The sequence below is a fragment of the Pongo abelii genome, chromosome 16 (assembly GCF_028885655.2).
Source record: "Pongo abelii isolate AG06213 chromosome 16, NHGRI_mPonAbe1-v2.0_pri, whole genome shotgun sequence".
NCBI classification, from domain to species: Eukaryota; Metazoa; Chordata; class Mammalia; order Primates; family Hominidae; genus Pongo; species Pongo abelii.
This window is the reverse complement of record NC_072001.2, coordinates 43,080,622-43,106,603: the sequence shown is the minus strand read 5'-3', so window position 1 is coordinate 43,106,603 and position 25,982 is coordinate 43,080,622. Positions and strand designations below refer to the sequence as shown.

Here is a 25,982-nt window from a genome sequence, read left to right as displayed (position 1 = left end):
CCACCTCAGCCTCCCAAGTAGCTGAAAGGTTGTAAAACAAAAAAGCTAATATCTGGGACTACTTGGGAGGCTGAGGTGGGAGAATCACTTGAGCCCAGGAAATGATAGCTGGGTGAGTGCTACCATGCCTAGCTATTTTTTTTTATTTTTATTAGACACAAGGCATCACTGTTCTCCAGGCTGGTCTTAAACTCCTGGTCTCAAGTGATCCTCCTACCTTAGCCTCCCAAAGTGCTGGGATTACAGGCAAGAGCCAATGCACTCAGCAATAGTCTCATTTTTCAAGTCCATTATTTCCCCAAATCAGAATCTAGGTAACCTCCCCTAAACCTGGTGAATAAGCCATGTCCAGCATACATTTCTGGATTTATGCTTTATTTACCTATAGTAAATATCTACTCTATATTCCATAATATTGAGAAACACTAACATTGACACTTTCTTCCTCTTTATCCTTTCTCTGGACTTTTTTTTCCTTCAAGAAGAAAAGGTTAGGAAAAGAAAAGAGAAACCCAAATCATGCAATGTGAATACATGCTAGCAAATGTGCTTAAAAGCCTGTAGGGAGAAAGTTTCAAAAAAAAGTTTTTTTTTGAGTAGAGCCATGTTGACCAGGCTGGTCTTCAACTCCTGGCCTCAAGTGATCCGCCTCCCTCAGCCTCCCAAAGTGCCAGGATTACAGAGGTGAGCCACTGCATCTGGCCTCTCAAAATGTAGCTTTAAAAGCAAAAATTGGCCAATTAAAAAGTATTCCTAAAACTGGAATTAGTTAAATTAGCTGACCTAAAACAAGGGTCAGACCCTGGCTGTAAGCCATTCCCTCATATCTATTCCATAGTTCATTTCCACCTCTCTATCAAAAGATAGGTTTTTAAAAAACACATCTCTAGTTGCCTATTTAAAATTCACATAAGCTGGCCGGGCACAGTGGCTCACTCCTGTAATCCCAGCACTTTGAGAGGCCGAGGTGGGTGGATCACCTGAGGTCAGGAGTTTGAGACCAGCTTGGCCAACATGGCGAAACTCTGTCTCTACTAAAAATATAAAAATAAGCCAGGCATGATGGTGTGCACCTGTAGTCCCAGCTACTTGGGAGGCTGAGGCAGGAGAATCGCTTGAACCCGGGAGGCAGAGGTTGCAGTGAGCTAAGATAGTGCCACTGCACTCCAGCCTGGGCGACAGAGTGAGACTCCATTTCAATAAATAAATAAATAAATAAATAAATAAATAAAATTAACAAAAGCTATCCTACCACTATTTTAAACTCAATATTAAAGAAAAACTAAATGCCTCCTTTTTGTCAGTCATGTGCACTTTGCAAAGTTTCCTCAATGGTACTATACTCCTCTCGGACCACTTAATTTCTTTACCATCAAAATTTACTTTTAACCCTCACATCCAAATCAATCACTAGATCCCATTGACACTTCATCTGAGGCAGCCCTACTCTCATGTAAAGCACTTAGCACAGTACCTGGCAGTTAGTAAGAACTTGATAACTGATTACTATAACTGACAAGCACATGCAGAATAAGAGAGTAAACAATCTGGTTTGTAAAACCTGTAAATCCCCAATCACCTCAGCTTCTTGATGCTGAGAGTCTGACTGTAGATAGTGCCACAAGCTGTCTGCTGGTCCTCAGAGGTCTTTACATCTAGATCCTCTTCTGGTAACAGTCTCTCAGGATCAGAAGGGAGATCCTTCAAGGACATTATCTCATGAAAAGGAGTGGATACAAAACGAGCTGCTCTGGCAAAGTCACAAGTGTCTTCTGGGTTAGGACAAATTGTTACATTTCTGAAGCCTGTGATAATGGCATCCTCGCTCAAGGGTTCAATTCCTGTAAATTCATCCTGAAATAAAGACCATATAAAGTTTAGCTAAAATATTTCAATACATGAAGAACTTTTTTACCGAGAGAGACACATTAGCTCAGTGACATAGGGTACAGAAATAGCATATCAGAATATCTAGGCAAATATAAAAAGGTTTTTATATCATGAACACAGTAAACTATACTTTATCCAAAAAATGTACCAGGAAGATTCTCCATACAAAGAAAAATATTGGGCAATGGTTTTGTCCCTCAACAAATTTCACCTATGAACTAAAGCACAAATACTATTTTTCTTCTGGCTTTCGCTTAGTAAATATTCTAATAATTTGCTATCCTCCTAGTTTTTAGGTCTTCTTCCTCTATGCTACATACCTAATTTTTATTTATTTCTTAAAGATAATTCATGTATGTCTGGTAGGATATATGCATAGCATATTCTATGCATTTAAAAAGGAGTTTTAAAACCAGTGAAACTGTAGCATTCATGATACTCTGTATTGCTCTTTCTCATCGTTTTGTATTTCTTCCTTCCTATGCTATTAAAAATTCTTTAAAAACATAATGGCCACATTGTGGGTCTATAAGAAATTAACCAACTTTCAGGTTATTCTGTTTTTTACTAGTTTAAAACTACTTTATCCTTATACATAAATCTTTATAAACACTTTAATTTTCTTAGGATTAATTCCTAAAAGTAGAATTGTAAGGTCAAAAGGTTATAAACACTAAAGTTCCTTATCTATTACTTAGCTGTCCTCAGACAGATTATACCACTTTACATATTTACCTGTAGTATACAAATAGTGCCTATTTAATTTAACCCATATGGATACCAGAGATTAATTTTCTAGATCATTACCAATTTGACACATACTTTGAATTTCTGACTTAGTAACTAAAGGTGGGAGGTACATCTGGAAGAAACAAAGTATAGTTAAAAAAAAAATTATAGGCCGGGTGCAGTGGCTTACGCCTGTAATCCCAGCACTTTGGGAGGCTGAGATGGGTGGATCACCTGAGGTCAGGCGCTCGAGACCAGCCTGGCCAACATGGCAAAACTCTGTCCCTACTAAAAATACAAAAATTAGCTGGGCATGGTGGCAGGTGCCTGTAATCCCAGCTACTCGAGCTAAGATAGTGCCTCCGCCTCCTGGGTTCAAGCAATTCTCCTGCCTCAGCCTCCCAAGTAGCTGGGACTACAGGTGCACACCATCATGCCTGGCTTATTTTTATATTTTTAGTAGAGACGGAGTTTCACCATGTTGGCCAGACTGGTCTCATGCAGCGAAAGAGTGTGAAACTCAGTCTCAAAAAAAAAAAAAAAAAAGATTTGGCCAGGTACGTTGGCTCACACCTGTAATCCCAACACTTTGGGAGGCAGGCTGAGGTGGGAAGATCACTTGAGCCCAGGAGTTTGAGACCAGCTTGGGCAACACGGCGAAACCCTGTCTCTCCAAAAAATAAAAAATTAGCCAGGCATGGTGGCTCACACCTGTAGTCCCAGCTAATTGGGAGGCTGAGGTGGGAGGAATGCTTGAGTCCAGGAGGCAGAGGCTGCAGTGAGCTGAGATCATGCCACTGTACTCCAGCCTGGGTGACAGAGTGAGACCCTGTCTAAAAAAGAAAAAGAAAAAAATATATATATACATATATATATACACATATATATGTATTTATATGTGATTAAAGTAAAATAGATGTTTATAATCTAAACTTTTTATGCAAATACTACTTATGGCCGTATTAGCTTAGACATTTTAAATATGATCTTTTTAGGGGATGAAAATTCTGGTAGGTACTTATTAACAAAATTCAAGTAAAAGACTGGTTAAAAAAAAAAAAGGTAGATGAAGTCGGACTCCTTTAACAATTAAGCATATCCTTGAACAGCTGAATCTAGAACCACTGCATCCAAATCTAGCCTGTTCATCATGTTCTCTGGTGGTTTACTCCAGAACACAGTATGTAATTAATTACTCTTACATCACTGTCTTTTCATAGCAGTCAGTAGACTAACTGTATCAGAATTTTTTGAGAAAGTATTTTTAAAAAGACAAAAATACGTGCTTGGACTTCTTCCCTGGAAATTCCAGTGGCACCTAGATGGAACAGGGCTTAGGCACCGTTAGTCACAAAAGACTCCCTAGTCTCTTCTGAGTTGATGGAAATATTCTGTATCTTGATATGGGAAAAAATTGCATGGAAAAATTCATCTAGCTGTACAATATTTGTGCAGTTTACTGGATATAAAATACACATCAACAGAGAAGAAACTAAAATGAAAAAGTGTTTTTAAAAAAACTTCCTCCAAATGATTCCCTAGGATGTGGAAAACACTGCTTTAAGTTACTAAAGCTACTGCTCACATCACCCCTTAAAAGTCTTCAGATTAAACATACTCAATTCTTTTTAGTCTCATGACAAGCTTCCAGAGGCTGGTTTGAAGAGAATGATTTTTCCTCCTTAAAACTTTAATAAAATGCCAATGATAAAGGTTATTTATTTTTACTTAAATGTCTACACAGGGTCTTTTTATCTTAAGTATTATGTCATTAGTCTATAGCAGTTAATATAGAACATTACTGAAGAAAAATGATTGGCTCACATAACTTTTGCATTGCCACAAAAGGTATTTTATATAAAAAAGAACAAAAGTCTTTTGCTATGTTGGTTAAAAAATTAAAAGTACAAAAGGCTTTAAAATTAGTGATTTTTCCCCACTTATAAAAATTGAGATATAATTCATATACCATAAAATTGACCCTTTTAGAGTATATTTCAGTGGTTTTTAGTAAATTCACAAGGTTGTACAACCATCATCACTATCTAATTCCAGAATACTTTCATCACTCCAAAAAGAAACCCTATACCCATTAGCAGTCACTCTCCACCACCCTCTCCCTAATCCCCTGGAAAACCTCAATCCATAACACCTTTGCCTATTCTGGATATTTCATGAAAATGAGATCATATAATATGTGGTCTTTGTATCTGGCTTCATTCACTTGACATAACGTTTTCAAGGTTCATCTATGTTGTGACAGGTATTAGTACTTCATTCCTTTTTATTGCCAAATAATATTTCATGGTATGGATACATAACATTTTGTTTATCCATTCATCAGTTGATGGACATTTGGGGTTGTTTCCACTATCATGAGTAATACGGCTATGAACATTTGTGTACAAATTTTTTGTGTGAACATGTGTTTTCAATTATTTTGAGTATATACCTTGGCAGAGATCTGCAGGATCATATAGTAACTGTGTTTAACATTTTAAAAAGCTGCCAAACTGTTTTCCAAAGTGGCTACACCATTTTACATTCCCACCAGTAATGTATGTTCTAATTTCTCCACAACTTTGCCAACACTTGTTACTGTGCGTAATTTTTTATTATAGCTATCCTAGAGGATATAAAGTAGTATCTCACTGTGGTTTTGATTTGCATTTCCCTGTTGAGTAATAATGCTGAGCATCTTTTCATGTGCTTAATTCAAGTCGGTGGTTTCAATTTTAAGCTTAAGCTTTTGTGGATTTGAATAAGCAATCCACTAGCCCATTTACATTAACTTAAGGATACTGCTCCTTACACAAACATCTGGAGACACATCTTCATTTGAGGTGATGCTTTCTGAGGTTTTGAGAACTGCAAGGGGTCTTCGTTGAGCTAAAACTTGTGGGGGATCTGCAGGAGGACTGGAAAAAGACATACCTCACTTAGCAATTTTTTTCATAACAGTAACCCCTAATTTATCCTCACTTATAATAACAGAAAATTCTTAAGTAAAACAAAACAAAACAAAAAAACAACGTACCTTTTATTCTTCTTTTCTGAAAGAAGAAACTCATCAAAAATGGAGAAAGGTATACTGGGACCTAGAGAAAGAGAGACTAGATACATACTCTAGGAGTAAATGCTTTACTCTTCAAGACAACCAGATAAATTAATCAATATTTTGGTGTTGTTTGAAAGCAGGAAGGCAATCTGTTTTTTTAATAACAAAAAACTTCAAACATATAAAAGGTCATTAAACAATTTACCAATTACCTAAACATAGATGATCTTGATCCATTTAGATTCTCTACCACTGTCACTACTCCCCAAACCCAACCCAACAGGATTATTTTAAAGCAAATTCCAGACATGTCATTTTATCTGCAAATATTTCAGTACATATTTCTAAAAGAGGCTTTTTAAAAATCCCAATCCCAAAACATGATACCTACCTATAAAATGAACAATTTATGAATATATATATAATATCAAATGTCCAGTGAGAAGTTTTATATTTTACCAATTAAAAAAATGTTTTGGCCGGGTGTAGTGGCTCACACCTGTAATCCCAGCACTTTGGGAGGCCGAGGTGGACGGATCACGAGGTCAGGAGATCGAGACCATCCTGGCTAACATGATGAAACCCCGTCTCTACTAAAAATACAAAAAAAAAATTAGCCGGGCGTGGTGGTGGGCGCCTGTAGTCCCAGCTAGTTGGGAGGCTAAGGCAGGAGAACGGCGTGAACCCAGGAGGCAGAGCTTGCAGTGAGCTGAGATCGCGCCACTGCACTCCAGCCTGGGCGACAGAGCAAGACTCAGTCTCAAAAAAATATAAATAAATAAATAAATTTTTTTTTAAAGTTTATTTGAATTGGGAATGCAGAGTTAAGATCTGTATACTGTGACTGTTGAAATGCCTCTTAAATCTCTTTTATTCTGTAGAGTTTTGGGGGGAATTTTTGTTGAACAAACTGGGTTGCTAGCCCCATAATGCTGGATTTTGCCAATTCCATCCCTCTGTGTTGTTTAACAACGTTCCTCCATGCTTTATATTTCCAATAAATTGTCGGTTAGAAACAGAGGTTTAATTAGATTTTAATGTTTTTTATTTTTATTTTTGCCAAACCATTTACAAGTAGATATTCATGTTTCACCACTTTTAACACGTTTCGAAGAAAAGAAAACCAATTTGAATATAAAATAGCTTTACATTTTTTTTCCCTGAAAAGAAACACTTTCCTTAGTGTCTTTGCTGTTTAGTGTACAGTAACTAAAGTATAAGATTTGGTGGTTAGTGTAAATTTAAAATTACAATTAAACCAAATATTTTGAAGCACTGAGGAATCTTTAAAAAAATACTCTTTCAAATGTCTTTCCTATCATAAAGCATATGCTTATACTAAATTCCTAGTATCCTAGTCCCCCTGTCTTTCAATCCCTTTATCATAATTAAAAATATTTACCATTTATTACATAATACATTTGTTATAAGCAAGTTCTTCTCAAGGCTGTCAAATACAACTCACCTTTTGAATGAGGTTGTTCCTGCCAAATGTTCTCCACAAGTGAAGTTTCTCTGTGAAGAAACTTGTTTTAAATCATGTGCTCAATACCCACAGAAAGAACTGTTTAATTTTTAAAAGTCCAAGAGGCTTTTCCATTAAATATAGTATTTACTCTAAGATAAATTATTACTGTCAATTCAAATTCTCTTAAAGAAGATGGAAGCTTTGGTTATCAAAAATGTTGCAGAAATATATTTGATAATAGATGTCAAGTCGCATTAATAGTATAAGCAGATTACAAAATGGGAAGCTGCCATTTTTATAAAACAAAACAAAAATGCAACACAAAAGGAGAGACAGAACAGTGTTAATGGTAGTCATCTCTTAGTGGTAGAAATGGGTGATTTTGTTTTTTAAAAACATTATATGTATTTGTTTCTATAAGAAACATGTTTCTTCCGTGGAAAATAGTCAATGCTCCGTCCTCCCTCATCAGCATCAAAGCTGATGTTGTGACAGAGACTTATAAAAACCATGTCTCGATACTGTAAAAGTCAAAGAGACTTCAAGGCACTAGAGAGTCAAAGGTTGGTTCTAAATGCCCTCCTATACGCATTGTCCCTTCCACCAATGTAGTCTTACCTGGCACAAGAGTTTACTTGACAAACAGAACTGGATAGAGTCATTCCTGGTATTTTCTGAGACCCGGAAGCAATTCGCAGTTTAGTTGTCTCCTTTGTAGGCATCGTCTCTTCTTGCTGTTTGCATTAAATAAACAAAATCAATGTCCCTCCCATCCAGAAAATGCCATTTTCTAGCTCTAACATTAGCTTTACTGTACTCTTTCCCTAGACATCCACTAACAGTACGAAATGAGTATACCACAAAAGTCATTTCCAATAATTTTTATTCCTACTCTAAACCGGTACTGTTGTACTCAACTGAGCAGTGCCAGGCATATACTAAATTTCTTTAGGCAATCCCATTTTAATGGAACATAGCTAGAATAAAAAGCTTAAGCCAGAATTAACAACATAATGATTTGGAGTATAACTAAGAAGTCAATAAACGGCACCAGTTATTTCACATGCCACAAATTCCATTTGAAGTCACCTGTTAAATTACTTTCCCGCTCAACTTTCCTGCTACTAACAGCTAAGAAACTACCAGAAACTCTAAATGGGTGTTGGGAGGACTTTAACCTTCTATATTTTTATAATGTGTAAGTTTGTTTCAATAAATTTTAGTTTTGTGTATTGAAAAAAGAAAAATTACCTGATCACCTGTTCTTTCTTGCTGAGTAGTTTGGATTTCTTTTAGCTTCTTCTCCATCTCTTCAATCTGTTTCTGCATTTCTGCTCTCTTCTCTGCACTGGTCAATAGCTCGGCTAGAAACAGTAAAGTTGCTGAGGTATTATTCCTCATAGTAACTCGTTCTGTGAAAAACTGCCTTTGGAGCTCATCTTCTCAACATATATGTTACTAATACAGATGAAAATGATTTAAGTGGAACAAGGTCCTCAACTTGTGGTCTAGGCCTCTATTCTTTTCTTTATCCATTCAATAAAAAAATAGAATACCTTTGAACAACACAGGTTTCTACTAAAAGGAAAAAAACATTGAATACCTACTATGTGCCAAGCACAACTCTGAGTACTTAGGTTTCAGTGGTACATAATACAAAGTCCTTGGTTATGTGATGCTAACATTCAAATTTGGGGGAAACACACACACAAGAAAACCAGTTTAGGAAAAAGAATAAAATAGGTGACGTGAGAATGTTTGACTGGGTAGGGAGATGGAGGCCAAGGGAGGGCTACTTAAGACCAGTGATCAGGGAAGATCATTCTGATAAAGTGACATTATTAAGCTGTAACTTAAATGATAAGGGGCCAAAGTTCTGGGGAAAGATTCTAGGCTAACAAACTAGGTGGCACAAAGGCCCTAATGCAGGAAAAGATCACTGTGTGTAAGAATCCAAAGGAAGTCCAGTGTAGTTGCAGCACAGTAAGAGGGTGATAGAAAAAGATGGGGTTGGAGAGGTAGGCAAAGGCTAAGCCACATGGAGTTTTGTTTGTTTTTGGAGATGAGGTCTTGCTATATTGCCCAGGCTGGTCTCAAACTTGTGGGCTCAATCCTTCTGCCTCACCCTCCTGAGTAGCTGGGACTACAGGCACATGCTACCATGCTTGGCCATGCAGGGTTTTGCAGGTTAGGGTAAAGAGGCATAGATAGTGAGCCATGTGCTTATTAGTCAATTAATGAATGATGGGGTGTGACTGAAAAGTCTGAGGTGAGTACACTAAGGAGGCTCAGGAGATAGAAAAGAATTAGAGGACAGAAATCTGAAAGAAGCTAGAGTTTTTGAAAGAAGAGGGAAAAAATGATTTGGAAGTGCAACACAAAGAAAAAACAACCTTTGTGTAGGCCCTGATTGTGGCTTCCTCTTTTCTTGTATTCTTCCCTGAGAGTAAGTAGTTAGCAAGCCTTTGAAGCAAGTTTTTGACAGTAACTAGAAACCACATTTATTGAAATGAGGATTTATATAGGGGTACAAACTTATACAAAGATGGGAATTTATACAAGTTCATGAAATAGATTCAGAGACCAGCTTAGAAGTGAGTATTAAGGTCTGCATGGTGGCTCATGCCTATAATCCCAGCACTTTGAAAGGCCGAGGTGGGAAGGATAGCTTGAGCCCAGGAGTTTGAGATCAGCCTGGGCAACACAGGTAGACCCCATCTCTCTATTTAAAAAAAAAAAACACAATAGAAATGAGTATTAAAAAATTCTCAGAGGTCAATGCCTTCTTATTCCTAATTAAATCCCATCTAATCTAGAGTAGGTCCTTTGGCTAGTTGAAATCAAAATATACCTTTTCTTTTTCCCATAGAGATGAGAATTCACCATGTTGCCCAGGCTGGTTTTTTTTCCCCCAAAGTGCTGGCATCACAGGTGTGAGCCACTGTGCCGGGCCCTAAAATGGACTTTCATTTTCCTTCTATATATCTGGTACAGACTAAGCTTTTCCCTTAGGAAATAGTTTTTATCTAGATACCTAGTTCCTTTTCTGGTTCATATTTGGCCACCCTCCTAGCCTATTTCTTTGCTGGAGTGGTTCTCCTTTTTTAAAAGCCTTACTCAACACCTTGCTTTGCAACCATCTGTCTCTCCTACCTAGGCACACAAGTTCCATTTGAACCCAGAGCACTTTTGACAATTTTGGATGACACTAATTAGTGTAACAAATGAAGGCAATTCCAAACTTACGAACAGTCTGCTTTACCAAAGTTTGCTTCCAGGTTGTCACCTGGAACTCAGAAAAGATTGCTCCTCAAAGTATAAGTGATGGTTAACTTTCCCAGCTAACCCCACAAACACCACATCCTGTTAAGAGAGCTGAGCTATATTAGTAGGTTATTCTGGATATGCATGTATAAAAGAAACATTACTTTCTCCTTACAGATCCTAATAAAAAATGTCTAAATGGAAGTGGACCCTCCCCTACCTCATTTTCTGTACCCTTCTTTATTCTCCTTCACCTTCTCATGCCTTAAGCCCCATATGCCTTACTTCCCTACTTTCCAGCCCATTCTGCCCTACCTCTTGCCTTCAAGTACTCCAGGCTCCAGAATCAGAACTGCTTCCTGTTTCCCAAAAATTCCACATATCTCAATTTTTAAACCTTTTCCTTTAATTTAGAAATATAATGTCTTTAAAAAACAATATGAATATCTATAATCTAAATCATTGCAGTATGACCTAGTATGTTAATCTAAATAAGCCCTTGGAGAAATTGCAGACAAAGTATCAAAGGTAAAGTGAAATATTTCAAGCAATAACATTAGGAAAAGTACTTAATAGGGATGCATGGAATGCACATATATGCATGTCAGGGATCATAGCTGCTTGCTTATTGTATTGGGGAATATAAATTGTTCATACAGTTCAGAACTTCTTCCTTTACTTCTAAACATACTCAGTGCCCCCACACCCCAAGGAGTTTTCATGGAAGGCAGCAATGGGAGTTTGGCTGATACACAGAAACAGTATAACCATAGAAGGCAGCAATGGCATTTTGGCTGATACACAGAAAGAAACAGTACTACCATAGAAACATCATATAAAGGTACAAACTATAAGGTTAGTTTTCTTCAGACTTAATAGATCAGCTCAACCGTCACACAACTAAGTTAAGTCCTTTTCACAAACTTGAATTACACACACCTTCCCTTTGTTCTTTTAATTTCTTCCGGAAAACTTCAGCCCGAATTTCTTCAAAGGAGAATTCCCCTACTCCTGCATAAATCTTCTCCTTACAATACATCATCTTCTCTTTCTTCTCCTCAGATGCTTGCTGATGGCTCTGAACCCTTTGTAGAGGATCTCCTTCTTCCTTTCCAGGCTTTCTGGTGCTTAGGATGTGGTTTATACTAGGTTCAATTTTACATGGTGTCCTAAAGAAGCAAAATTACTATTATTCATATGGGTCAAAATAAAAAAAATCAATAAGATTGATAAAAGAAGCTAAAAATAATTTACAAAGACCATCAATAATTATGTTCTGCAAATCGGGAGGCCTTACATTACCTGACTTCAAACTATACTGTAAGGCCATAGTCACCAAAACAGCATAATACTGGTATGAAAACAGGCATATAGACCAATGGAACAGAATAGAGAGCCCAGAAATAAAGCCAAATAGTCACAGTCAACTGATCTTTGACAAAGCAAACAAAAGCGTAAAGTAGGGAAAGATACTCTATTTAACAAATGGTGCTGGGATAATTGGAAAGTCACATATAGGAGAATGAAACTAGATCCTCCTCTCTCACCTATACAAAAAATCAACTCAAGGTGGATCAAAGACTTAATTAAATCTAAGATCTGAAACCATAAAAATTCTAGACGATAACATTGGAAAAACCCTCCTAGACACTGGCTTAGGTAAAGATTTCATGACCAAGAACCCAAAAGCAAACGCAACAAAAACAAAGATAATTAGATGGGACTAAACTAAACTAAAAAGCTTCTGCACAGCAAAAGGAATAATCAGCAGAGTAAACAGACAACCCACAGAGTGGGAGAAAATCTTCACAATCTATGCATCCAACAAAGGACTAATATCCAGAATCTACAAGGAACTCAAACAAATCAGCAAGAAAAAAACAAACAATCCCATCAAAAAGTGGGCTAAGGACATGAATAGACAATTTTCAAAAGATATACAAATGGCCAACGAGCATATGAAAAAATGTTCAGCATCACTAATTATCAGGGAAATGCAAATCAAAACCACAATGCGATACCCCCTTACTCCTGTGAGAATGGCCATAATAAAAAAATCAAAAAATAATAGATACTGGCATGGATGCGGTGAAACGGGAACATGTTTACACTGTTAGGGGGAATGTAAACTTGTACAACCACTATGGAAAACAGTGTGGAGATTCCTTAAGGAACTAAAAGTAGATCCACCATTTGATCCAGCAATCCCACTCCCGGGTATCTACCCAGAGGGAAAAAAGTCATTATATGAAAAAGATACTTGCACATGCATGTTTTAGCAGCATAATTCACAACTGCAAAAATATGGAACCAGCCCAAATGCCCATCAATCAATGCGTGGATAAAGAAAATGTGGTATATATCTACCATGAAATACTACTCAGCCACAAAAAGGAACAAAATAATGGCATTTGAAGCAACCTGGATGGAATTGGAGGCCATTATTCTAAGTAACATAACTGAGGAATGGAAAACCAAACATCGTATGTTCTCACTTATAAGTGGGAGCTAAGCTATAAGGACACAAAGGCATAAAAATGATACAATGGACTTTGGGGATTTGGGGGAAAGGATGGGGGGAGTAAGGGTTAAAAGACTACACATCGGGTACAGTGTACACTGCTCGGGTGACGGGTGCACCAAAATTTCAGAAATTACCGCTAAGTAACTTATTTGTGTAACCAAACACCACCTGTTCCCCAAAACCTATTGACATTTAAAAAAAAGGAAAATAAAATTATGTTCTGAGTACCACCTCTACTATGATAAGGAAGGAAATTAGCCATAAGTGGGATAATCAAGTAGCTTATATTACTTATAGGTGAAAACAAATCTTAATACCATATCCTAATCATAACCAGTATATAAAAAGAAGTTAACCTATGCAATACAATCCATTTTTCATGGTTTAATATCCAAAAGAATTAGAGTTAAGAATATAACATTAGGAACCTAATAATATTAAGTCCAAGGTGCTCAGTTGAGGGGGAAGAATCAGAGTGGCAGCATAGATTTTCAAAGAATGAAGTATAAGATACTTCAACAATGATACAGCAGATATTTTCAACCCTGTGGATCAGAATAACTTATATACCTTTTATTTTCTTATATACCTTTGTACAACTAAAGATACCAGTCCTTCCCAGACTTAGTGAATCAAAAACTGCAATGGTAGGGTCCAAGCATTTACATGCTTAAAAAGTTCCCCAACTTGTTCAACCTGCTAGAGGACATCTATGAAAAACCCACACTAACATCATACTTCATGGTAAAAGGCTAGATGCTTTCCCTCTAAGATCAGGAAGAAGACAAGGATGTCCATTCTCGTCACTTCTATACAACATTGTACTAGAAATTCTAGCCAAGGCTATTAGGCAAGAGAAACAAATAAAAGGAGTCCAGATGGGAAAGGAAGAAGCAAAACTATCTCTTTTTGCAGAAGATATGGTCTTAGATAACAAATGAGTTCATTAAAGTCAAAGAATACAAGATCAGTATACAAAATCAATGTATTTTATCCATTTGCAATGAACAATCTGAAAATAAAATTAATCTCATCTCAAGGCAGCATGTAAAAAAAGGGAAAAAATGAAATTAAGAAAACAATTCTATTTACTATAGCTTCAAAAATAGTAAAATACTTCACAATAAATTTAAAATAAGGAAATGAGAGAAAACATATAGATGGAAGTTGGACACAGTGGCCTGTAATTCCAGCACTTCGGGAGGCTGAGGCAGGAGGATCACGTGAGGCCAGGAGTTCAAGACCAGCCTGGGCAATACAGTGAGGCCCTGTTTTGTTTTTTTTTTTTTTTTTAGACAGAATCTTGCTCTTGTCACCCAGGCTGGAGTGCAATGGCACGATCACAGCTCACTGCAACCTCCACCTCTCAGGTTCAAGTGATTCTCCTGCCTCTGCCTCCCGAGTAGCTGGGATTACAGGCACCTGCCACCATGCCCAGCTAATTTTTGTATTTTTAGTAGAGATGGGGTTTTGCCATGTTGGCGAACTCCTGACCTCATGATCCACCTGCCTCACCTTCCAAAGTACTGGAATTACAGGCATGAGCCACCATGCCCAGCTGAGACACTGTCTTTAAAAAAAAAAAAAAAAAATTAGCCAGGCGTGGAGGCATGCACCTGTAGTCCCAACTACCAGGGTGGATAAGGCAGGAGGATTGCTTGAGCCCAGCCTGGGCAATAGAGTGAGATACTGTCTCTAAGGGGGAAAAAAAAAAAAAAAAAAAAGGTAATAAGCATATAAAAAAAAAGATGGTAATAAGCATATGAAAAGATGCTTCCCAGATGTCATTAAGGAATTGTAAATTAAAACAATAAGATACTGCTGCACACCTATTAGAATGGTTAAAATCTAAAATATTGACAACACTGAATGCTGCCAAAGATGTGGAATAGAAGCTCTCATTGATTGGTGGTAGGAATGCAAAACAGTATAGCTACTTTGAAAAATAACTTGGCACTTTCCTACAAAGCTAAAATTAGTCTTATTATACAATCCAGCCAAATGAGTTGAAAACTTATGTCTGCACCAAAACCTGGCTGGGTGTGGTGACTCATGCCTGTAATCCCAGTGCTTTCGGAGGCTGAGGCAGGAAGATCACTTGATCCCAGGAGTTCAAGACCAGGCGGGGCAACACAGTGAGACCCCATCTTAAAAAAAAAAAAAAATAAGCCAGCCATGGTGGCATGCACCTGTAGTCCCAGCTACTAGGGAGGATGAGGTGGGAGGATCACTTGAGTCCAGGAGTCAGGACTGCAGTGAGCCAGGATCATGCTACTGTACTCCAGCGTAGGTGAAAGAACAAGACTATTTAAAACAAACAAACAAACAAACAAACCTGCACATGAATGTCTACAGCAACCTTATTCATAATTGTTAAAACTTGTAAGTCACCAAAATGACCTCCTGTGGGCGAATGGATAAACAAATCGTGGCACATCTATACAACGGGATATCATTCAGCACTATAAATGAGGTATTGTGCCAGAAGAAGATGCAGAGGAACCTTATTGTTAAGTGGAAGACGACAGATTGAGAAGGCTACATATACTATGATTCCAGCTACATGATTTTCTGGAAAGGGCAGAACTATAAAGACAATGAAAAGATCAACAGTTACAGGGGATTTTGGGAGAGAGAGAAAGGGATGAACAAATGGAGCACAGGGGATTTCTGGGACAATGAAACTATTCTGAATGACACCGTAAAGACGGATATATAATATTATGTATTTGTTAAAACCCACAGAACTGTAAAACACATTAGAGTGAATCTTAATGTAAACAAAGAACTTTAACCAATAATAATGTATCAATATTGGTTCATCAATTATAACAAATGTACCATACTCATGCATGATGTTAGTAACAGGAAAAACTGTGCACAGGGTTGAGGGGTGGGGGAGGGAGTATGTGGGAACTCTCTGTACTTTCTACTCCATTTTTCTGCAAACCTAACACTGCCCTAAAAAATAAAGTCTATTAATTAAAGAAAAAGAAGTGCAAAACTTGTATGCTGAAACCTACAATACACTGAAAGAATTTAAAGATATACATAACTGGAAAGACATCCCATGTTCATGGACCAGAAGACTTAATATTTTTAAGATGTCAATATTCATTAAAGTAACCTACAGATTCAACAGAATCCCTATAAAAATTCCAGCTGGCTTTTCTGCAGAAATTGACAGGCTAATCTTAAAATGTATAAGGAATTACAAGGGAATCAGAATAGTCAAAACAATCTTTAAAAAGAGGAACAAAGTTGGATTCATCCTTCTCAATTTCAAAAGTTACTACAAATCTGCAGTAATTGAGATTGTGTAGGGGAAAAAAAAAGATTGTGTGGTATTGACATAAGGATAGACAAATAGATCATTAAGAGTCTAGAAATAAATTCATACATTTTGGTCAACTGATATTTCAACAAGAGTGCCAAGACCATTCAATGGCAAAAGAGTAGTCTTCAACAAGTGGTGCTGGGACCACTGGATATCCACATGAAGAAAAATGAATTTGGACTCCTTCCTTACACCATACACAAAAATTAGCTAAGAATGGATCACAGACCTAAATATAAGAGCTAAAACTATAAAACTCCTAGAAGAAAATGTATAGAAGCAAATCTTCATGACTTTGGATTAGTCAGAGCCTTCTTAGATATGACACTGAAAGCTCAGGAACAAAATTTTAAAAAACAGATAAATTGCATTTCATCAAAATTTTAAATAACTTTTGGTCTTCAAAAGAGATAATTGAGAAAATAAAATGACAACCCAGAATGGGAGAAAATATTTGCAAATCATATATCTGATAAGAAGTTGTATCTAGAATACATAAAGGACTCTTAAACTCAACAATAAAAAACCAAATAGAGTAGTTTCCCCTTACTCATGGTTTCACTTTCAGCAGTTTCAGTTATCTATGGTCAATGGTGGTCCAAAAATATTAAGTGAAAAATTCCAGAAATAATTCATCAGCTTTAAATTACAAGTCATTCTGGCCAGGCGCAGTGGCTCATGCCTGTAATCCCAGCATTTTGGGATGCTGAGTCAGGTGGATCACTTGAGCCTAAGAGTTCGAGACCAGCCTGGGCAATATGGCGAAACCCCGTCTCTACTAAAAACACAAAAATTACCTGGGTATGATGGCACAAGCCTGTAATCTCAGCTACTTGGGAGGCTGAGGTACAAGAATCGGTTGAACCCAGGAGGCTGAGGTTGCAGTGAGCCACGATGGCACCACTGCACCCCAGCCTGGGCAACAGAGTGAGACTCGGTCTCAAAAAAAAAAAAAAAAAAAAAAATTCCAAGGCGTTCTGACTATCCTGATGAAATCCCATATATTCCCATTTTGTTCCACCTAGGATGTGAATCATCCTTTTGTTCAGCATCCACATATTAGTCACTTAGCAGCTGACTCTTATCAGATCAGCTGTCCCAGCATTGCAGTTCTTGTGTTCAAGTAACCCTTATTATACTTAATAATGGCCCCAAAGCACAAGAGTAGTGATGCTGGTGATTTGGATATGCCAAAAGTAAAAGTTCTTAACTTTTATTTTATTATTTTATTTTATTTTTAGAGACAGGATCTGAATCTGTTACCTAGGCTGGAGTATAATGGCGTAACCCTGGCTCACTGCAGCCGTAGACTCCTGGGCACAAACAATCCTCCCACCTCAGCCTCCATAGTAATGGAAACCATAGGCATGTGCCACTATGCCCAGCCAGTTTATTTTTATTTTTAGTAGAGATGGGGTCTCACTATATTGCTCAGGCTGGTCTTGAACTCCTGGTCTCAAGCAATCTTCCTGCCCCAGCCTCCCAAAGCCAAACTGCTGAGATTACAGGCATCAGCCACCACACCCAGCCTCAACTTTCACTAAAAAAAAAAAAAAAAAAAAAAAAAAAAAAAAAATCACATGCTGAAGTTGATAAGATTTACAGTAAGAATGAATCTTCTATCGGTGAAATTGTGAAGAAGGAAAAAAAAGTTAGTTTTGCTGTCATACCTCAAACTGCCAAAGTTATGGCCACAGTGCATGTATAAGATAAAACATAGTATATAAATGGTTTGGTACTATCAAGTTTCGGGCATCCACTGGAGTCTTGGAACATATCCCCTACAGATAAGGAGGGAGTACTGTAATCCAAAGGAAAAACAGGCCAAGGATTTAAACAGTCATTTCTCCAAAGAAGATATACAAAAGGCGAATAAACCTATGAAAATAGGCTCAACATCATTAGTCACTAGGAAAATGCAAATCAAAACCAGTGAAATACCACTTCACATCTCTGTTAGAATGACAATAACCAAAAAAGCATAATAACAAGTGTTGGGAAGGAATTGGAGTACTCGTACATTAGAGGAATGTGAGAAGGTAAAATGGTGCAGCTTCTTTGGAAAACAATTTGACAGTTCCTCAAAATATTAAACATGGAGTTATCACATGATCCAACAATTCCTCTCCTAGGTATACAGCCAAGAAAAATGAAAACACATGTCCACACAAAAATGTATACATGGTATTCACAGCAGCATTATCCATAATAGCCAAAAAATGAAAACAATTAAAATTTGTATCAACTGATGAATGGTTAAATAAAATGTTGTGGAGCCACAGGATGGAATATTACTTGGCAATAAAAAATAATGAAGTACTGATACATGTAACAACGTGGATGAACCTTGAAAACATTACCCTAAGTGAAAGAAACCAGTTAGAAAAGACCATACACTGCCCGGACGCAGTGGCTCACGCCTATAATCCCAGCAGTCTGGGAAGCCAAGGTGGACGGACCACTTGAGGTCAGGAGTTTGAGACCAGCCTGGCCAACATGGTGAAAGCCTGTCTTTACTGAAAATACAAAAGTTAGCCTGGAGTGGTGGCACATGCCTGTAGTCCCAGATACTCAGGAGGCTGAGACAGGAGAAATGCTTGAACTGGAGAGGTGAAGATTGCAGTGAGCAGAGATTGCACCAATGTACTCCAGCCTGGGCGACAGAGCAAGACTCTGTCTAAAAAACAAAAAACAAACAAAAAAAAACAAAGAACACATATTATATTATTTACATGAGGTGTCTAGAATTGGTAAATTATCTATAGAGACAAAAACAGTTTGGTTGCTAGGGTGGGGATTGGGGTAATGGTGGGGAATTGAGTCTTATAGGTATGGGTACAAGGTTCTTTCTGGAGTGATGAAAATGCTCTAAAATTGATTGTGGTAAGGGTTGTACAACTCTGTGAACATACTAAAAGCCACGGAATTATATTTCCATGAAGTTTAAAAAAAAAAAAAAAAAGCTTTAAAAGGCTGGGTGCAGTGGCTCATGCCTGTAATCCCGGCACTTTGGGAGGCTAAGGCGGGCAGATCTCGCGGTCAGGAGTTCGAGACCAGCCTGGCCAACATGGTGAAACTATGGCTCTGCTAAAAATACAAAAATTAGCTGGGTGTGGTGGCGGGCGTCTATAATGCCAGCTACTCAGGTGGCTGAGGCAGGAGAATTGCTTGAACCCGGGAGGCGGAGGTTACAGTGAGCTAAGATGGTGCCACTGTACTCCAGCCTGGGTGACAGAGCAAGACTCTGTCTCGGGAAAAAAAAAAAAAAAAAAAAAGAAAACTTAAATTTGACTGTATGATAATTAAAAGCATAATGGTTACTGCTACATGAAGCCAAAAGACAAGGACAAAGTAGGGGGAAAATATTTGCAACTCGTATTATAGATTTTTAGCTGATTTTCTTCATCTATGAAGAGCTTCTACACATCATTAAGCAAAATGCAACCTAAAGAAAAATGTGTGGAGAGGTCAAATAAAACATCCATGGAAAATAATTTAAAATAAAAATAAGTTTAGGTCGGGCACGGTGGCTTATGCCTGTAATCCCAGCACTTTGGGAGGCCAAGGCAGGCAGATCACGAAGTCAGTTCGAGACCAGCCTGACCAACATGGTGAAACCCTGTCTCTACTAAAAATATAAAAATCAGCCAGGTGTGGTGGCCTGAACCTGTAATCCCAGCTACTCAGGAGGCTGAGGCAGGAGAACTGCTTGAACTCAGGAGGTGGAGGTTGCAGTGAGCCAAGATTGCACCACTGCACTCCAGCCTGGGCAACAGAGTGAGACTCCGTCTCAAAAATAATAAGTTTAATATTTCCTGTACCATATTAATTTTAACATAAGTCATGTTTCTACAAAATGACTTGAAACATTAGAAAAACCAGACATCTATAAATGTATGTTATCAATTTCTATAAAGGCTCATAGGATTTTCTTTTTTATTTTCATTATTTATTTTTGAGACAAGGTCTCACTCTGTACTCAGGCTGGAGTGCAGTGGTGCAGTCACAGCTCACCGTGGCCTCAAACTCCTGGGCTCAAGTGATCCCTAGCCTCCCAAGTAGCTGGGACCATAGGTGCAAGCCACCGCACTTGGCAAATTTTTAAATTTTTTGTGGAGACAGGGTCTCCCTGTGTTGCCCAGGCTGGTCTTGAACTCCTGGGCTCAAGCGATCCTTGCACCTCAGCCTCCCAAAGTGCTGAAATTACAGGCATGAGCCATGATGCCAGGCTGACTTTTCTTTATTATTATAATTGATTTATTTTTTAGAGATAGGTTCTTGCCCTGTTGCCCAGGCTGGAGTGCTGTGGCATGATCATAGCTCACTGTAGCTTCAAACTCTTGGGCTCAAGTGATCCTCCTGCTTCAGCCACTCGAGTAGTTAGGACTACAGGCACCCACCACCATACCCACCTAATTAAAAAAAAAATTGTTGGCCGGGTGCAGTGGCTCACACCTGTAATCCCAGCACTTTGGGAGGCTGAGGTGGGCAGATCACGAGGTCAGGAGATCGAGACCATCCTGGCTAACACGGTGAAATCCCGTCTCTACCAAAAAATAGAAAAAATTAGCCAGGCGTGGTGGCAGGCGCCTGTAGTCCCAGCTACTCGGGAGGCTGAGGCAGGAGAATGGCGTGAACCTGGGAGGCAGAGCTTGCAGTGAGCTGAGATCACGCCACTGCACTCCAGCCTGGGCAACAGAGCAAGACTCCGTCTCCCCAAAAAAAAAAAAATTGTTTTGTAGGGTCAGGTTTTTGCTATGTTGCCCAGGCTGGTCTCGAACTCCTGGCCTGGAGTGATTCTCCTACTTTGGCCTCCCAAAGTGCCGGGATGGCAAACGTGGGCTGCCATGCCCATTGAACCAGGAGGTCGAGGTTGCAGTGAGCTGAGATGGTGCCACTGCACTTCAGCCTGCTGGGCAACAGAGCAAGACTCTGTTTAAAAAGAAAAAAAAATAGCCTTTCCCTTGTCCTGCGCACTTAGGCAGAATTTTTGCTCAAAATCTTAATTATTATTTTTGCATTCCTAGCATGTAGTGGGAGTTAAAAATTAGTTATGAGGTAACTCTTGCACTGGGACAGAATTCAACCTAGTATTAGGACTAGGGCTGGGCGCGGTGGCTCACGCCTGTAATTCCAGCACTTTGGGAGGCCAAGGAGTGCGGATCACTAGGTCAGGAGATCGAGAACATCCTGACTAACAAGGTGAAACCCCGCGTCTACTGAAAAAAAAAAAATTAGCCGGGCGTGGTGGCGGACGCCTCTAGTCCCAGCTACTTGGGAGGCTGAAGTAGGAGAATGGCGTGAACCTGGGAGGCAGAGCTTGCAGTGAGCCCAGATCGCACCACTGCACTCCAGCCTGGGCGACAGAGCGAGACTCCATCTCAAAAAAAAAAAAAAAAAGAACTAGGCAATGTTAAGCATTAGACTAAATCTCAGGCTGGCTTGTTTATTTAACCACCAGCTACTATACTTTTTCTTAAAAACAGAAATGCTAAGGATTAGGAAGAAAGACAAAAAATATGTCCAGAAGGAAAAAGCAGGATAAGAGGGAAAACTATCATAATTTCTCATTACTATCAATGACAAAATAAGAACGTCTCATTTAAATCACATTATCTTTTCCCTACATCCCCATTATCCCATCAGACAAATCTTCTAACTTTACTGCTGAAGCCTCTCCCATCCATGCTCCCTTCTCCTTTCGTTACCACTACCCTGCCCAAATACCGCCCCTTCATATCCTTGCCTGAACTACTCCAATAGCTTATTTATCTATGTTCAATCCATCTTCCAGAATAGCCACCATTAATTTTCCTAAAGCAATGTTCAGTAATGAAAAGATAAACCTAATTAATGTTTATTCCTTAAATATTAACAAATGGTCTTTTAACCCTAACATACTCAAAGGAATACAAACATAAAGGATATACAAAACTTTGTCTGGTTACTTTTTTTTTTAATAAATAGAGACAGCATCTCACTAGGCTGCCCAGGCTGGTCTTGAACACCTAGGCTCAAGGGATCCTCCTGCCTCAGCCTGTGCTGGGATTACAGGTGTGAGCTACTGCACCTGGCCTGGTTACTTTCATCTTCATAAAGAAGAAACTGCCTTTGGGAAGTAGAATAGGTGCCTCTGCCCACCCTTAATAATTCCCACTTCAAAATATCCAAAAACCACACTCACATAACTGGCTGTTGTGCAGTCTCTTCCACATATGGAGTAAAACTGGGAAGCACAGCGGGTACAGCTATCAGTGAAGCTGTATTGCCACGAGGCTGGAGATGAAGAAGAAAACTAAAATTACCATAGTTTTATGTTCTCAGACAGCATATATAGACCATGGCTAAATATTCAAGAGGAATTAAAAGAGATGGTAAAAATACTTCTCTACTCTAAATGTGAAGTCTTTGTTGTGTCAGCAAAGCACTGGATCTAAGAGTCCTTACCCTGTGTTCCAAGGACCTGCCTGTGTTCCAAGGGCCTGCTTGCAGCTCATTCTCTTTGGCCCTGGGCACGGGGGGTGCTATCCATGGCTGGACTGTAGGCTTAGACAACTCTGCTGTAGAAGCCTCATCAGCATTTTCATCAAAAACAGTAATTCTGCTATTACTTTGCATCTGTTGAGGAAATGGATTTTGGAGTCCTCTGTTCTGGCTTGGAGCTAGGAGCAAAAATATTAAAACCTCGTGTAAAATGTTTCATTATTAACTTAGACGCCAGATAAAGTATACCTATTCTTCCTCAACTCAAGGACAGTATTTCCACTACAACAGAAAAAAAAAAGAAATTTTAAAAATAATCGTTAAAAAAAATTAATAAATCAAAAATAGAATCATTTTATCCATTCTTTGTTACTTATATTCTGCCTTCTTTTCCCTCCTCCAGTCACCCCACATCTTTTATTCACAGATTTCCAAAAAAGACATTCTGCACCTTCCTTCAGTCATCATTAAAACATTATCTAGTTTTATCAGAAACTAACCTAAGTTTTATTCTTCAGTTTTAAATTTTCTCTCAATGGAAATCAGCAGGGATATACTGGAACTAGAGAATACAAAATTAACCCATTTATTAGGGGTTTTTTCTGTTGTGGGGCTGGTTATTAACCAAGCTTCATCATGATCTGGATGAAATAGCCTTTGGGACCATACACTCCCTATATCCTAATTCTAGAACCACCAAGCAACATTCTGATTATTGATAAATTGATACCAGGAAAGAAATAAGAGATTAAAAAAACAGTCTGGTTTACATGTCTAACTGCTATAAATTTAGTAAATAAAAGCTTATTATTCTCTGTACCTTCTGCTCAATTTTGCTATGAACCTAAAACTGCTCTAAAAAATAGTCAGTGTTGTCCAGATGCAGTGGCTCACACCTATAATCCTAGCTACTTGGGAGGCTGAGGCAAGAGGACTGCTTGCGCCTAGGAGTTTGAAGCTGCGGTGAGCTATGATTGCACCACCACGTTTCAAGCAACAGAGCAAGAACCTATCTCTTAAAAAAAAAGTCCGTGTTAATTAAAAAAAAATTATTGCTGATCTTTGGGTATATAGAGAGTCTAATTTCTGGTCCCAAAGGGCTCTGAAGGCAGGGTTCTTAACCATATTAGTATCATTCTCTGAGGCTTTGGTGTACGTAAGCTTCACTTTAACAACACCTGCTATGTTTCTACATATCTTCTTTCAACTAACAACTCAAACTCAGAAAATCTTGATGCTTCCTAAATGTCTTTCTTAATTAAGACACAAAATTACTGATGCATTTTGATTTTACTGCACATTGTAATATTAGCTGTCTTTTGACTTCCTTCTTTGTGCTACTCAGTATTCAGCAAACCAGAACAGTGTCCACAGGTATATTTATGTATTATCTTCTTACATGATTTTACCACTAGAAACTAACAGTTTTCCAAAACAACGTTTAACAAACTTACCCTTGAGAGCACCTCCTACACGGATGATTGGAGCTCTTGCTGTCTTTTTCCCTTTGCTCTTTAGTTCAGCTAGTGTGCTTCGTTGTGGTACAGAAGACTCAAAAACTTCCTCCTCTTCTTCTTTCTCAAGTGCCAACAGAGTTTGTCGAGACACTCGAGCTTGGAATTGTCTAAAGTAGCAGAATGCACAACTTTTAGTGAGGTGACCACTTTATCAGACTCAAAATTTCCAATTTGTTAAAGTAAACAAATTAGAAGAACAGGCTGGGGGAAGAATGCAGAAATATACCAAAGAACAAGTTTATTCTCTCAGAAGTAAAGAGAGTCACCTTAAGATCATGAAAAGTTTTGGCTAGAATTATTTAACTCTCCCTTTAAATGCCCAAGTTTGACCAATTTAAATTATTCTGAAAATCACCATTAAGTTGATCTGAGGATCAGGTTAGGGTTATTAAGACTAAGGTCAGAATTTATTAAGATTAGAGTTTCCCCACTAACTTTTTATTAGAAAACTTGACCCACCGATTGTTAACACTGTGCCACATCTATTTTATCACTGTGGGTCTCTTTTTCTATACACATGCATGCGCGCACATGCACGCACACACACATATACAGTTTCTCCTGACCTATATGAAATGAAGTTGCATATGACATGACATTGTACTTTAGCAAAGCTGGCAGAAGTTTGAAAAGTAAACTTCCTGTGCTGCTGCCACAGTTTTAAGTATTATCAGAAGAGATTCTCCATTCCTACCACTGCTTCATTTAACTAGCCTTAAAAAGTATTATCATAAGGGTAAAAAAAACCCCAAAAAACCCAGAATAAATTGCAGGTGTTGGCCAAGATGGAGTATGCCCACTATACCTTTTCTCTCTCTCTCACTGATAGGAATTAAAAACTGTAGACAATATACAGAAAAAGCAACTAACTGAGGGCTCTGAAAAGTCAACAAAAGCAAGCAGACTGTGGAGAGGGGTCAAAACTTGAAGAAACAACCCATGCAGGATTGTTTCCTGTTTTTTTATTCTTCTATTTTCTCTTGTGGTTTTGAACTGTTGCAGTGGTGGTGTGTGAATGTAAAACTCCTAGAGAAACCCCATCTTTCTGGCCTGAGGACTGGGAAGAGAGGACTCTGAAGGCCAAAGAATATATGGGAGGAGAACTGCAAAGGAATGAGCTGAATGAGAGGATCTCCTAATTCTGTATGTGAATTGGCACACATCTTAGGTTCCCTCTTGAGCTATGCATGCACAGGGTAGATTCAAAGCAGCACAGAAAAGGCTTTGAGAACTGAACTATGATATAAACCACTGCCCAAGCCCCATATTAACCCTTAAGCAGGACGTGCATGGGACAGACCCAAAGCAACACAACAAAGGTCTTGAAAACTGAATTGACAGTGGAACCAACAGCCACACAAGACGACAAAGAACTTGTAATATCTGAAGTGTGGTTGTCTACTAAGACAAAAACATAGATATTCTCCAGAGAATACTGGCCAACAGGATCAGAGTCCTATAACATAGGGTCAGGATAAATGTCCAGGGTACAAGAATTACTTGACACACAAAGAACTAGAAAAATGTGACCAACTTTCAAAGGAAAAAACAATAAGCAAATGCAAACATAAAATGACCCAGATGGTATAGTTTTCAGATGGAGATTTTATTTTTTTGAGACAGAGTCTCATTCTGTCACCCAAGCTGGAGTACAGTGGTGTAATCTCGGCTCACTACAAACTCTGCCTCCCAGGTTCAAGCGATTCTCCTGC

At 38.4% G+C, this 25,982-nt stretch overlaps 1 protein-coding gene across 3 annotated transcripts in view; it reads right to left on the bottom strand.

Moving 5' to 3' along the window:
- Nucleotides 1–25,982, bottom strand: part of BUB1B (BUB1 mitotic checkpoint serine/threonine kinase B) — a 59,168-nt gene that overhangs the window by 13,193 nt on the left and 19,993 nt on the right. For 2 of the 3 annotated variants that reach the window (XM_054531380.2, XM_054531382.1), the window contains exons 6-15: nt 24,208–24,377; nt 22,718–22,932; nt 22,455–22,546; nt 11,349–11,578; nt 8,397–8,509; nt 7,764–7,879; nt 7,143–7,192; nt 5,657–5,732; nt 5,432–5,537; nt 1,580–1,854 (exon numbers count right to left, since the gene is read on the bottom strand). In XM_054531380.2, coding sequence (XP_054387355.1) covers nt 1,580–1,854; nt 5,432–5,537; nt 5,657–5,732; nt 7,143–7,192; nt 7,764–7,879; nt 8,397–8,509; nt 11,349–11,578; nt 22,455–22,546; nt 22,718–22,932; nt 24,208–24,377 — 1,443 coding nt within the window. The remainder of the gene's footprint in view (nt 1–1,579; nt 1,855–5,431; nt 5,538–5,656; nt 5,733–7,142; nt 7,193–7,763; nt 7,880–8,396; nt 8,510–11,348; nt 11,579–22,454; nt 22,547–22,717; nt 22,933–24,207; nt 24,378–25,982) is intronic. The other variant, XM_002825288.5, reaches the window with a different exon arrangement.